This window comes from Tauraco erythrolophus, chromosome 10 (genome assembly GCF_009769465.1).
Source record: "Tauraco erythrolophus isolate bTauEry1 chromosome 10, bTauEry1.pri, whole genome shotgun sequence".
NCBI classification, from domain to species: Eukaryota; Metazoa; Chordata; class Aves; order Musophagiformes; family Musophagidae; genus Tauraco; species Tauraco erythrolophus.
In genome coordinates, this window is record NC_141474.1 from 10,033,767 (window position 1) to 10,046,926 (window position 13,160).

The 13,160-nt window shown below is 36.1% G+C and overlaps 1 protein-coding gene across 6 annotated transcripts in view; it reads right to left on the reverse strand.

Annotated features, from left to right (window-relative positions):
• Positions 1-558: 558 nt before the first annotated feature.
• The window catches only part of KCNT2 (potassium sodium-activated channel subfamily T member 2), a 145,607-nt gene continuing 133,005 nt past the window's right edge, over positions 559-13,160 (reverse strand). For 3 of the 6 annotated variants that reach the window (XM_086617174.1, XM_086617170.1, XM_086617168.1), the window contains 4 exons: positions 12,551-12,571; positions 8,646-8,946; positions 5,377-5,461; positions 559-670 (listed from right to left, as the gene is read on the reverse strand). In XM_086617174.1, coding sequence (XP_086473300.1) covers positions 559-670; positions 5,377-5,461; positions 8,646-8,946; positions 12,551-12,571 — 519 coding nt within the window. The remainder of the gene's footprint in view (positions 671-5,376; positions 5,462-8,645; positions 8,947-12,550; positions 12,572-13,160) is intronic. The other 3 variants (XM_086617173.1, XM_086617171.1, XM_086617169.1) reach the window with 1 other exon arrangement.

The following is a 13,160-nucleotide window of genomic DNA, read 5'->3' on the forward strand; positions in this document are numbered from 1 at the left end:
AAGGCTGGATTCTTGACATGCAAAGTCTTGTTGGCACCTTTAGGTATTAACGTATTTTCTACTACAAATTGTGCATGGTCTCTCTACAGGCATCAGATAATCTTTACTGAAAAGTCTTGTTGGCACCTTTAGGTATTAACATATTTTCTACTACAAATTGTGCATGGTCTCTCTACAGGCATCAGATAATCTTTACTGATGTAGGTCAGAAGCTTAGTCACTGACATACTGTCATCTTGATAAATACACTTATAAGCATCTAAGCAAAATACATGATGGAATCTGTCAGTTTTAAAATCATTTGTTCATATTGGTTAAATAGTAATAGATGTCATAATTCTGTTAAGATGACAGAGTTCAACTACCATAGTGAACAGGCCACAAACCTGACAGTCCCTTAAATCAGAGTTTCTAGACACCACTTTTCTGAATTTGGTCACTTACCCACTGTCATTTTGTTTCCAAAATCTGAATAAAATGTACCACTCAGTTTTCAAAATGGTTAGTGGAAACAACATGTGTATAAAATTGTCTCTCAATTTTGTGATGAGTTACGTATCAAAGTTGTGTTTCCTCCCTGGTGTCTTGTCCCACTGTATTGCAGAAGCTGTCTTTTCGGCTGGGTGCAGTATTTGGAACATACGCCAATGGATCAGGTCGGATCAAGTATCTATAAAAAGAAATTTTAACTCTTATTAAAAAGACTTGGCACAAGGACAGATAAAATAAGTGCATACAGTTGTAATGTTGAAAAGATCTGAGGAAGACTGAGAGACTTATTTTGAAGGTGCTTAGTCTAGTTCCTGTTGGGTAACTTGGACGCTTGGGTGACACCACTCACTTTAGATGCTAATAATAAAGCTTTTCACATTTTGTCTGCCTAGACATCATCTGTATGTACTTGGTACAGCTAAACCTTAATTTTGACTGATAGCTTCTTTGCCAGTAACTCTGTATCTCTTTATGCATCTCCTTTATTCATTATTCATTAAAGAAGGGACAAGAAGTCGAAAGAGTCATTTCTAAAAGAATTTTGTGAGAAAACAATGGATAATGCGTTTCACTGTGCTCAATAAATAAAAAGCCTGCTGCTGATAATCTTGACGTAGGCTGACAGTCTGGAGATGGACCCTTATATCTAGTAGATCCCAATACTTGAAGAGAATGCCTCATGAGTTTGAATCTAAGTTTGAGATGTTTAAAATACCTGCTTTTCTTAGTAGAAGGATGCTTCCCATTAATTTGTAAGTGTAAATTCTGCACAGTTTGTCACTTGACAGCAGCTTTGTGCTGCTGCTGAACGAACATTTCAGTGTTCTGAACTATCAATCAGTGCTTTCCAGTGCCACTATGCTCCTAAAGAGAAGACAGACAACTGGATTCAATCGTAGTATCTTAAACTTGTCCGAAGATGAGTAGTACTGTAGAAGCCACTGGAAATTTTATTTCAAATCCTGATTTTGACTGGGTTTTTTTGCGAAGAAAGAAAAATGAAATGGAGAAAAGGAAATGTGAAAGAATCCTCTCTTATATTGTCAGAAGTCTTAGCACCACAAGTCTGCCCATCTCTGCCTCATCAACCAAATGAAAATGTTTAAATATCTAGAGATTGTGTGTGTACTGGGCGGTGCTTGTAAAGTTTTGCTGTATTACTTTGCAGTAGCCCTGAAGAAAGTTTATGGTTTTACAGGCTATGAACTTCTACCATTCAATATGAGTGTGTCTTGCTTCAGACTTAATTAAAACACCTGAAAAATTCTTCAACAAAATGAGAAATGGAAAATCCTAATTAAGTGGACTAACATGTTTTATAAGCGTATGAACAGCCACTGTCATATTTCCCGTAGAAATGCTGTATCTGTTTTCAGTTCATCTAGTAACAGACCAAACAGGATTTTGGCTCCTTAAAGTATGGGCTTCTGAGCCTATGGGACATTGGCTTTATGGTGGATACCTGAGAATGGAGATATGGATAATCGCATGATCTCCATAGTTTGGAATCACCACCTGCATCTGTTTGTTAACATTCCTCCTTCTGTCAGGGTTAAAATAGAACAGCAGTGTTTTTTCTCTCTCATAGAGTCTGTTGCTGCAAATAGCATGAACTTATTTGTGTAAGAAAACAGTTGACTTTTTTTTTTTAAATCCCTATTTATCTACTCGTACTGTTCCTATCCAGATCATGTTCTCATGATATCTTATTTGTTTAAAGGCAGACGTGTCACCCTTTATTTATAACATCTGACATTTATGTTTACTCCAGAGCAGCCTATTTGTTTTGCTGATCCAGCCAATGAACTGAGAAGTAGTGGAAGAGTCTGCTCTGTTCTGTTCATCAAATCCAAATGAAGCATGTTTACACATATGAAAAAAAAAAAAATTGCTTGTGGTTTGTTGATTTTGTTTTTGGTTTTGGGGTGGGTTTTTTTAGGAACAAGTTTTCTTAGATTTGGAGGGAAAATTCAGGTGTTTCTGTATTTAAATATTTATTTATTTTTAGAGTAAATTAAACAAAAGATATGTACCTGAAATATGTAATTCACAAGTTCTACATCACAAATAACTTGGTAGTAAGTAAATCACAGCATCCCTTATGTAAAAATGAACAAGACTGTTTAGTGATAAACCTTGATAAAATTATAAGAAGCCCAAACATATGATAACTGCTAGAGCTTCGAGGGTTTAATACTGGCCTGATGTCATAGCCACCAAATCTCAGTGGTCATCTTCCTCCCTTAGGCATAAGTGGAGCAGTACTGCATAAGTAATTCCTATGTGTGATCTTCAGATGTTACTGCAGGTTGCTGAAATTTGGAATTGCAACTCTTGGAACTCAAACTGCAACTCCAAATTTGATGTTTTTATAGGGCATCATCAACAACAACAGCAGAGCAAATAAGGATAGTGTTAATCTCCAGAGGAAAAAAAAAAACCAACACACAAAACATATCAAAGAAACAAAGAGCCAGTAGTGGATTTTTTTTGTTGTTGAGTTGTTGTTTTGGTTTTATTTTAAATAAGGAGAGAGCCAGTGCTAGCAACAGAATGTATTGCACTAATTCTGGAATGAAAGAGAACAAGGAGTGTTGTTGCAAGATCTGTTTGCAAGTACTAAGCTCTGATATAGAAAAAGAATATTGTGCTGTGCCAAGAGTCAAAATGTTTAATGTTTTGGTACAAAAATCTCATGCCTGTAGAATGAAAACACTGCTATTCAGTAACTGCTTCTTAAGGCAAATCGGCTAGATGAAATACGGAGTTATTAGGACAAAGTCTGATCGGATTACTTGAAACGTGAGTCCTTTAGTTTTATTTGTTCAACAAACGAGTTCATTGCTCTTTGAGCTCTATCAGGTCACGATACTAAACATTAACTTGCAATGCTGATGAATGCAAAGACTAACAAGAAAGCTTTTTGAGCAACCAACAGCTGCAAATGCTGCTTTGGGTGCAGTCTGTCTCTAAAAGCTGAGAAAACCTCATATGCTGGTTCAGGGTTGTATGTTACCTAATATAACCACAATAAATTACAAATGTAATAGGATCATAGTGAATGCAAAAGGCTTAAAGTTGTGTAAGCATGGGAAATCAGAGAATGAAGGTCATATCTACAGGATTTAAATTGAATAGATGTTTTGGCTTCTATCTATTATTCGTTAGATAAGAATAAGCCATGTTGGCATAAAAGTGCAGCTAACAAGTGTGATGAGAGTAACCAGCATGAGGAAATCTGCAAAATATATTGAGAAGGAGATTAAAAAAATATACGAAGACTAGCCTTTCAGCTTGTCAGCATGAAGGACAAATAGAAATACCTTGTTACCTGCTCTAGGATTTGTGACCAAGAACTGACAAAAGGGAACAACCTCATCTTCCTTGCCTCTCCACTAATAATCCCCCATTGCATGAGGGTGAACTGGCTGCCTAATCAAGAGAACTATAATCAGACAGAGTAATGATCTGAGTTATTGAAGCATCAACTGTTATCCAGATAGAAGGATCATGTTCCTTGTGTCAGGTTTAAAAAAAAAAAAAAAAAGTCTAAGCTTGAGCTGAGACATAGCCCCACTTATTAAGCATCAGGAAATGAACATGCCCCAGGCTAGGTAAGAGTATGTGCGCTTGCAGGCTAAATATGTGTAAGTAGCACACGACAAATTCAGTATCGCTGCAAAATTATGCAGTATTGGATTGCTGAGTACCTTTGTTTTTGCAAAGAAAGAAAAATGGAACGCAGGATACCTAGTCCACCTAGATAGACTAGGTAACAGTATGTGAATTTACAGGCTTAATATTAGTACACATCATACTAATAACGTATGGAGTTCCATAACGATGTAAATAGTATTCCAAATAATTTCAACAAATTTTATAACAGCTGCCTTCGCTGTTTGATGCAGTTAATATTATGCTGTGAGTTTCACATACTACAGTGCTACAAAGCACCATGATGATTTTGTTTTCGTATCAAGAGGGCTAATAGTTCAAACAGTTTTCCTCCTTGGGAGCAAGCAGTGAGGTGGGTCAGCACTGATGTGGGAGACCTTGCGCAACTGGGCTATGTGGTTTCTTTCCTGTGGAGCAGATGGGAACATTAGGGTAGTAACGCAGAGACAGGAGAGGCTAGAGACAGAAATGGTTTGGGACCTGAACGCAGCAATCACGTCGGACTTTTCAGTATGCGACAATACCAGATAATTATCTAAAATTATTGACTTTCAAGACTTTCTTGACATTTTACATTCATGCTCACTTTTTTCTCTTTTTTTTGTCATGTAACGTTTTTTGCAAAATTCCTGGTAAGCAAGTGAAAAGATTTCCTGTGTTACGGTCCTGCCATATGTATTTGAATTATCGTAAGCATGAATATCACATGATATTCAGGGGAAGACTGCTGTTTACGTTAATGATCTTTGAATCCGTATAATATAATTCCATTTGAAAACACTGATTTTTTTTTTGGTGGGTTGATCTTTCTATTAAGACTGGATAGCTAAATTATAAGCAAGAATTCAATGAGAATATTAATTCTGTGAAGCTATCCAGCAGACTTGGTTAGACTATTTTTTTAAATACACAGAGTAAGAGGAGGATGAGAGAATATGGTGGTAAGAGCATTACTAACATATGTATTATATATTTATATGTGTACTTCAAGTATATGCATATATATGTGTAATTAGTTTATATATAAATAGATGTTTATTTAAATAGAAGTCTCCATGTTAATGTTCATTTTTTGCAGGTGCATGGGAAAGTTTGGCATTTTTTTCCAGGAGAAAGATAACAAAATAAATTCAGGCAGGAAGTGCAAACAAGGAGTTTTGCAGGTCTTGTGATTTTTTTTTTTTTTGGTGTATGTATGTTGTAACTTACACTATATCATTCAGCTCTAATCTTGTATCTGGAGAAGGATTGATCAGGATGTAAGAAAGGGTGTTCTGATGATCATTCATTTCATCTAGAGGACAAAAAAAAAAAACAAGACATACCAAATTAGTTATATTTACAAAAAATTGTGAGAAGTATGATTTCTGACAAACTAATTTGATAAAAGGTCCTCTTTGGTTCATAGAACTGTCAAAAAGTGTCAGGTGTCAAAGTGATTTCAAATAGCTTTAGCAACTTCTTTTCAATTTTACTTTCTTTTGCATTTTTTCAGTCATAGAAATTCTGAATGCAACCCAATTTTAGTGTACTTTATCAATCTGTCATGCATCTTATGTTAGTATGTGCAAAGTAAGGACTTCCATATTCAGTTGGCATCGAGTTCTAGTGATAAGCAAGGTTAAATGCAGGTGTACGGCGTTCTCATTCATTTCTAGATTTGGTCAATATAAACCTTTCTTCCCTTTCCTGTTTATCTAGGAAGCATTTTCCTTTTATCACCTGTGCCAATGGGTTGAAATGTGAATGCCGTATAAATAGAAATTGATGGATTTTTCTCACATTTTTAACTATTCTTATAATGATATGTTGCAAATGAAGGCTGACAGTATTATTTTTTTTTTTTTTAAATTTTTGCGTAGTTGAGTCTCGCTACACTTTTGTAGCTGTCATTGCAGTATCTTTTGTATAACTTTCTCGTGGCACACTTCCTGGGGTTTTACAGTGAAACTAATAGGACTAAAAAGGAGAGGCATTGCTTCTGTGTTAATTTCTCTCTTCGGCATTTTAGGGAAAAGTTATTTGAAGGAGAACAGCCTCATTCCAGTTTCAATGCAATTCCTAAATCTTTTGTTAATGAAATAATCTTGATATATTGTCTGTAGAGTGAAAATTACTATATTGAATATTTTCTAGCATGTATCACTTTTCTGCATGCTAGTATCACAGATTTGCACCAGCATAAGTATTTCTGACTAGAAAACGATTAGATAAGTTCACATGGACTCTTGGTCTAGATGCAATTACACAGCTAAAATAGTGTTTTACAATACAGCTTATTTCTGTAAGGTGAAACTGATACAAAGGATTGTAACTAGTTATACAAGCACATGTACCACCATAGTAACATCACAGCTCTGCTAGAGGCTTGCATAGTCAAAACTGTGTTGTGTCTCAATTGGTTTAAATGAATTCACAGTCAATTAAATTTAAATTTGGAAGTCTTAGAGGTCACTAGGTTATCAATGTAAAAAGGACACTGAAGATCTGGAATTGGCTTTAGAGATCATCCCCATGCATGGAGGTACATAAACCGCTGTGATTTTTGTTTTCTCTTTGTTTTTTTTTTCATCATTCCCTGCACATGCAGAGAGACCGTACTAAAGACTAGGTTTACCTTCTGCAGGGAGCTAACTGGCATGATTGATTCCTGCTAGTTTGAAAGAACAGGGAGATTTAAAAGTTTCTATTCCATGTTTAGTATGTACTGGGATGAGCTGGGAGTGATGTAGCTCTGAAGGAGGGTGAAAGGCTTCTCAAATTTCTTTCTGAATGTTAGGGAGGATGGAGAGGTGGCAGTGGAAATGTGACAATCCAAGTTTACAGCTGACTGCATGTGTAAAATTTGTTTGTGTTTTTTTTGAAGGTTTTTTGTATTTTGGGTTTTTTTTTTTTCAGAACATGGGAGCTCCTGGCATTGTAAAAGTAGCTTTCTTTATAATGAGACATATCTGAAAGAAAATAGGGAAGTGATCATGGAAATTTGTAAATCAGAATCAGGGCAAATAAATATAAACAGGTGAGGCATTTATCTATGAAGATTTTGCTGTTCTGCAGATGGTATATAATCTTTATAAACTTAAATGATGAAATGAACATTTATGCTTGGCTTTTAAACAGGAAAACAGGAATACAATGAAGTTTTCCTGTTACTAGTGTAAATATGAAATCAAATTTACAGAACTTCTTTGTGGTTGACCAAATATTATTGTGTTCTGTGTCACTCCTGGAACACATTTAGTCCTGAATCTTCCTGCAGAGACTCATATAGTATCCACAAAGAAAGCAGGAATAGTAATTATCCAGTTGAAGCGTGGGATAAAGAGCTTGTATTTACATACCTAATTTGTAAAGATTGAGCAAAATTATAACCATGTATTCTGTAGCAGTCTTCTCTCACAATTAATTAAGTTGATTTTGTATCAATAGCAACAATAAGAGCTACTGCTGGGCAGTACATTGTTACTGGTGTCAAAACATGTTTCGACCTTGCATTAAGAATGTGTGTAGTTAAAATCTACAGATAAAAATATCCATTCTGCAGAAAATACCATATTTACCTTCAGTTAATGGATATTTTGGGATAAGTCAAATTTAAAAATAATGGTATTGAAAAGTGAAGAGTAACACATTTGTAAAATAGTATGTTTTGAATACTTCAACTGGAGTATGGGAACCCCCAGCACTGGTGCTTCTGAAGTAGAAAGATTGGACCTGCTATGCAAATACGTTGGGATCTAGAAATTCTTCGTGTTTCTAGGAAAACTAGAACACACAGTTCTCAGAGTTTCCACACAACATGCTACAGAACCGTGGCTGTAGAAAAGCATCCCAGGCAGCTGCGGTGCTTATATTAAAAAGAGTGTTACAGAGCTCTAGTCAATAGCTTATTTTTTTTAAAAAAAAAAACCAACTCCCCCCAGAAAACAACAACCCAGCATCAGTCTTGCTGGAGACGTCTTGATGAATAAAAATGGCATCTAAAGACCTAGTGAAACATGCTTCATAAAAATGACTTTGACATGATACACTGACATTAATTTTAAAAATTGTCGGGAAAATGCAATATCCTTCACATGTAAACAACTCTTCACCTTGACATATAATTGAACCTCACAACAGTTCTGCCTTCATCTATATTTCAACAAGCTTGTGGAAATATGGAGCCATTGTTCCATGACTGAGGAATGTTAATACATGTTGCATATAATACATGTTGCATACACATATCATACGTGCTAAATGTAAATGTGACTAAGCTCCCTTCTGAGCATTCCATCTGAAAATAGGAATGGGTCATAAAAGAACTGATTAAAAACACTTCAGCAAGTTTCTTTCAGTAACAAACAAAAACCCAAAACAACAAAACAAAATCATTATGATAAGCAATATTTTATGGCACCTTCAGTCCTTAAAAATAAGCTCATCTTGCAAAATACTAATATTTCTATTAATTTCAAGTAGTACGGTAACCATACCATATCCTGCTGGAGAAAGGCCCAGATGCTTCATTCTGTTTTTCACAAGTTCAGCAAGCTCCTGTCGTTCTGACCTCCTGTAAAGGTTCATTCGCTGTTGGTTTATCTTCTCAGCTGTTTTACCAGAGTGTCTTGGTACTCTCCTGCTCAGCCGTCGGGCCCACTGCATGCTTTTTCGTCGTAACAAAGGATGATCAGACTGATCACTGGATGTTGAGTTACGATGATTACTACGATAACTAATCTGTTCTTTGATGTCTTTAGTGTCTTCCCATTCTTCCACACTGATAGAGATTTGAGACTTGAAAGGAAAATGATAAGAGAGATTAAGGGTTTTAAAAAATGGAGGTGGATTAAGATATTCTCTCCTCTTTTCAACAGCATAGTTGAACATATACTTTGATTGCAATGGAGCTGAGGGGATTCAGCTGTTCATACTTAGCAAGTGTTCCTGTATTGGGCACTCTTTACTAGACTTTGACTTTTTATGCAAAAAGCTCATTTATGATATAAATACATTTCTCAAGTGCAAAAGCAGTTAAGTGTTATTTAGTGCCTGATTCCATTGTGATTCTGAGAACAACTACTCTAGGCTTCTGATATTGCCTTCCTGAATCTAGGATCTGTTCTGAATGACTTTTCCACTTTCTTCCAAGTCTGCGTATTTTTAGAAATTCAAGTTCATAACTTTTAGATGTATGTTGTGGATTCATTAACTTCGGCTGCAGCGTTTTGAGTACTCTTTTAAGACCACAGATGGAATGTGCCTGTTACCTGTGTCTCAAACTCCCAGGCATTTTTGAACTTCCAGAACATGGTATCTGGAATGCCTCTGGGTCGGAAAATAGGAACGTATTCAGTAGCCTTCAGCATGATTCAGGATGTCTCTTGCAAATGACATAATTAATTCCTACCTTGAAGCATAGCAATGTTTTTTCACTCATATAGTAACACAGAAAAGCAGACTTAGGGGCAAAAATCTGGCCCTCTGCTCTGTTTTCTTCATGCCACTCAAGTATGACAGTCTCCTCATACAGCTGTACTAAGTGGATGGGCTACATAAGCAGTTCTAAGATGTGCAAAAAGATCATAGGGGATATAAGAGGAAACATTTCAAAGATAATTTCAAAATTGTTCTAATGCCTATTTTGCATTTAACTAATACTTCTAGCTTCTAGTTTCAAAACTACTTCCTTATAATCCTGAGTTATTGTTGTGATCTTTGAAACATGTCTTTGATTGACATTGAAATAGGGAAGCCCTCGCTGGTATCAGCGCAGTCATATTACCAAGTTAGTGGTGACTGATTTCAGTGTGTTGAGTGTTTAAAATAAATAAAGTATAAACCAAAGGTGACTTAAAGTGGAGCTGGCTCAGTTTGTATGACTTGCCAAGAAGAGAAAGATCACAATATGCTGGAAGTGATCAGTGAACAAGGCAAATTTAACTGAAGAGCAACTGAGGTTCTAAAGGCCTTTTCCTATTAATATAAAATCTGAAAGCAAGATTCTGTTGACCTCATCAGTCTTGTATATAACCTCTCTTTGAGAAAGTCTGAGAAAGAGACTATTTTTTTCCCTTTTGCACAGACTGGATTTTATCTGTAAAATAAACCCAAAAAAACAAACAAACAACAAAACAATCACTAAATACGCTTATCTTGTAGCATTTCAAGTAAAATCGCATTTTTAATATTCTAGATTAGGATCTTGCAATAAGCCTCATGCAAAGACCCACTACTTTATTGAGGCTTTTCAGCTTAGTCTGCAAAAAAGGTGTTTTCTTAAAAAAATTACATGATTTTTTAAAGTTTTGTTACTGACTCGGCTGATGTGATTTTGGGTACGACATAAGAGAGAATCCTGAATCCCTGTGTACAGGAAAACTATTTGATTTTTTTGTTGCTGTTGTTTTTTGTTATTTGAAAGGAAAAAAATAAACTGTTTAAAGACAAAAAACAAGGAAACCCAAATCTCCTTCAAAGGCAGCACAAAAATGTGGCTGCCAGTGGCAGGTCGTTAATATATAGATTTAAAAAAAAAAAGCCCAGTGTCAAGTACTTCTGTGTGTCCCCCTCTGTTTTAATCAGTCTCAAACTTTCTTTAAAATTACTCTCATAACTATCATTAATTTATTTTGAGGTGTGGTTGCTTCAGTTTCTTTTAATTTATTTTTGTTTTTGCATAGCTTGTAAACCTGGTGTATGAGAAGCATAACTGAGGATATGATGTCACTACTACTGTATAGTAGTAATAGATCATCTTGTGTTTTGTGAAGTGTAATTTTAATTTTTTTTTTTTGAGATGCCTTAAAATAGAAACATGGTGGAATCTGTGGAAAATGCCAACATGCATGTTAAGTCTTTACATAATCATGGCTACTTTTACTGGAGAAAAATCTACAAGTCACACGTTCAGTGAAGACATGTTTGCATTTAAAGTTGTTTTTTTTTTAAGTTGCAGGTTGTTGAGGTTTTTTAATGGCAGATTTCCATCTCAAGTATCAGGCTCTGCACCCAAATGGGGTGCAGCTTGTGCCACTGAACATCTGTGACTCACAGGGCTTTTTCCACTCAGGCAAGGTGCTCTAATAGGACGTTTCAAACTCTTATTTAAACATCAGCTCTGGTAGGCCAACACGTGGCAGGAACGGGAACTTAGTCACGAACATACCAGTGTTTATGTTTGGGATGGTCAGGGTGACTGTCAGTATGGTAATAACAGCACTACAACACCAAACATCAATTAGTTACTTGGATCTTTGTTCCCTTGCCTTGCTGCTCCCTGGGAGCTAAGTGTATAAAATATGAAACAATATTAATGTGCAGATTCCTCTATTTTATTCTGAAGCAATGCCTTATTTTTATCTAACTGCAAGTTTTATATTAAAATAACTTTACTGGTTTTTATACCGATACTCTTAGTTGTATGTAGGGTTCTAGGAATGCTCTTCTGCTCCAACAACTGTCTGAACCACTGTTATGTTCAGCCACATGTTCCTTTTATGATAAACTTGGGGATTTGTGTCGGTTAGTGTTTAAGGTGTTTAGGATCAAGATCTTCAGCATACTTTAAAGATGATGTGTTATCTTCAGAATTCAATAAAGACAGGCCCAATAGGGACCAAATTCCACTGGGTATTTTTGAAAGTCTCAATCTGTCAGCTTTCAGAATTTTAATAAGATGTTTTGTCCAGAACAAGGTTGCTTTAAGCTTTGTTTACTCAAGGATGATCTGTTGCGTAGTTCCATTTCCTGTAAGGATTTTACTGCCAGGGTTTAACCCAGTGTACTGTTTTTGGCTGGAATAGAGTTAAATTTTTTCATAGTAGTTTCTGCAGGGCTATGTTTTGGCTTTGTGATGAAAACTGTGCTGATAACACAGGGATGTTTCAGTTATTGTTGAGCAGTGCTGACACAGAGTAAAGGCCTTTTCTGCTGCTTACGGTGCCCTGCTGGTGAAAAGGTTAGGGATGCACAAGAAGTTGGGAAGGGAACACAGCCAGGACAGCTGTGCCCAACTGAACAAAGGGATATCCCATCCCATACAGCATTGTGTTCAGCAATAAAAACTGGAGAAAGATGAAGGAATGGGGGACATGAAGGAGTTATAGCATTCAAGTCAAGTATTCATGATGGAGCCCTGCTTTCCTGGGGATGGCTGAACACCTGCCTGCTGATGGGAAGTGGTGAGTGAATTCCTTGTTTTACTTTGCTTGCACACACAGCTTTTGCTTTCCCTATTGAACTGTCTTTATCTCAACCCCCGAGTTGTCTCACTTTTACCCTTCTGATTCTCTCCTCCATCCCACTGAGGGGGGAGCGATCAAGCGGCTGTGTGGTGCTTACTGGCTACCAGGTTAAAACACGACACCCACAAACAGGCAGACAATAAGCAAATACTTACTTGTGAAGCAATTTCTCGTGACTGACAAAGGAAGGAGAAAAAGAAAACAAAAGACAATTTGAACAGAAGTGAATCTAAAGAAACAAATATGGACTGTTTAACAGGAACCACAGAAAATCTGCTGCACAGGTAGTAAGGAAGACTTTGTATCTCTTTTTCTTTTTTTTTAAGGAAATGGAAATGGTTTGAGTTATAGGTGCAGGTCATTGAGAGGCAGGCTAGATTTGATTGTTATTTAGTAACAAGATCACTGAAAACTTTCTTTTTAAAGGAATTCTGTTTATTTGTCAGAGTGAAGTGAGGGCTTCTCATTTGCATAGTACAAAAAGAGTGTTAAGGGAGAAATTGTACATCTAGAAATATCAATATTGGCATATTTTGTTCTTACGACTGAAGTTAACTGCGAATTGACAACTTCCAGGTGTGTGCAATACAAATCAAGTTTTATGTGTCTGTTCAAACTCAAATTGATATGCGCATTGGAGGTTCTCTGAGTTAGAACCCTTCAAATTATGGTTAGTAGTTCTTATTCCTGACAAAATAACAATTTATGTTTCTCTAACCTTCATTTTGAAGATCTCATCCAACAATGTTTTAAAGTTGTTTCTGG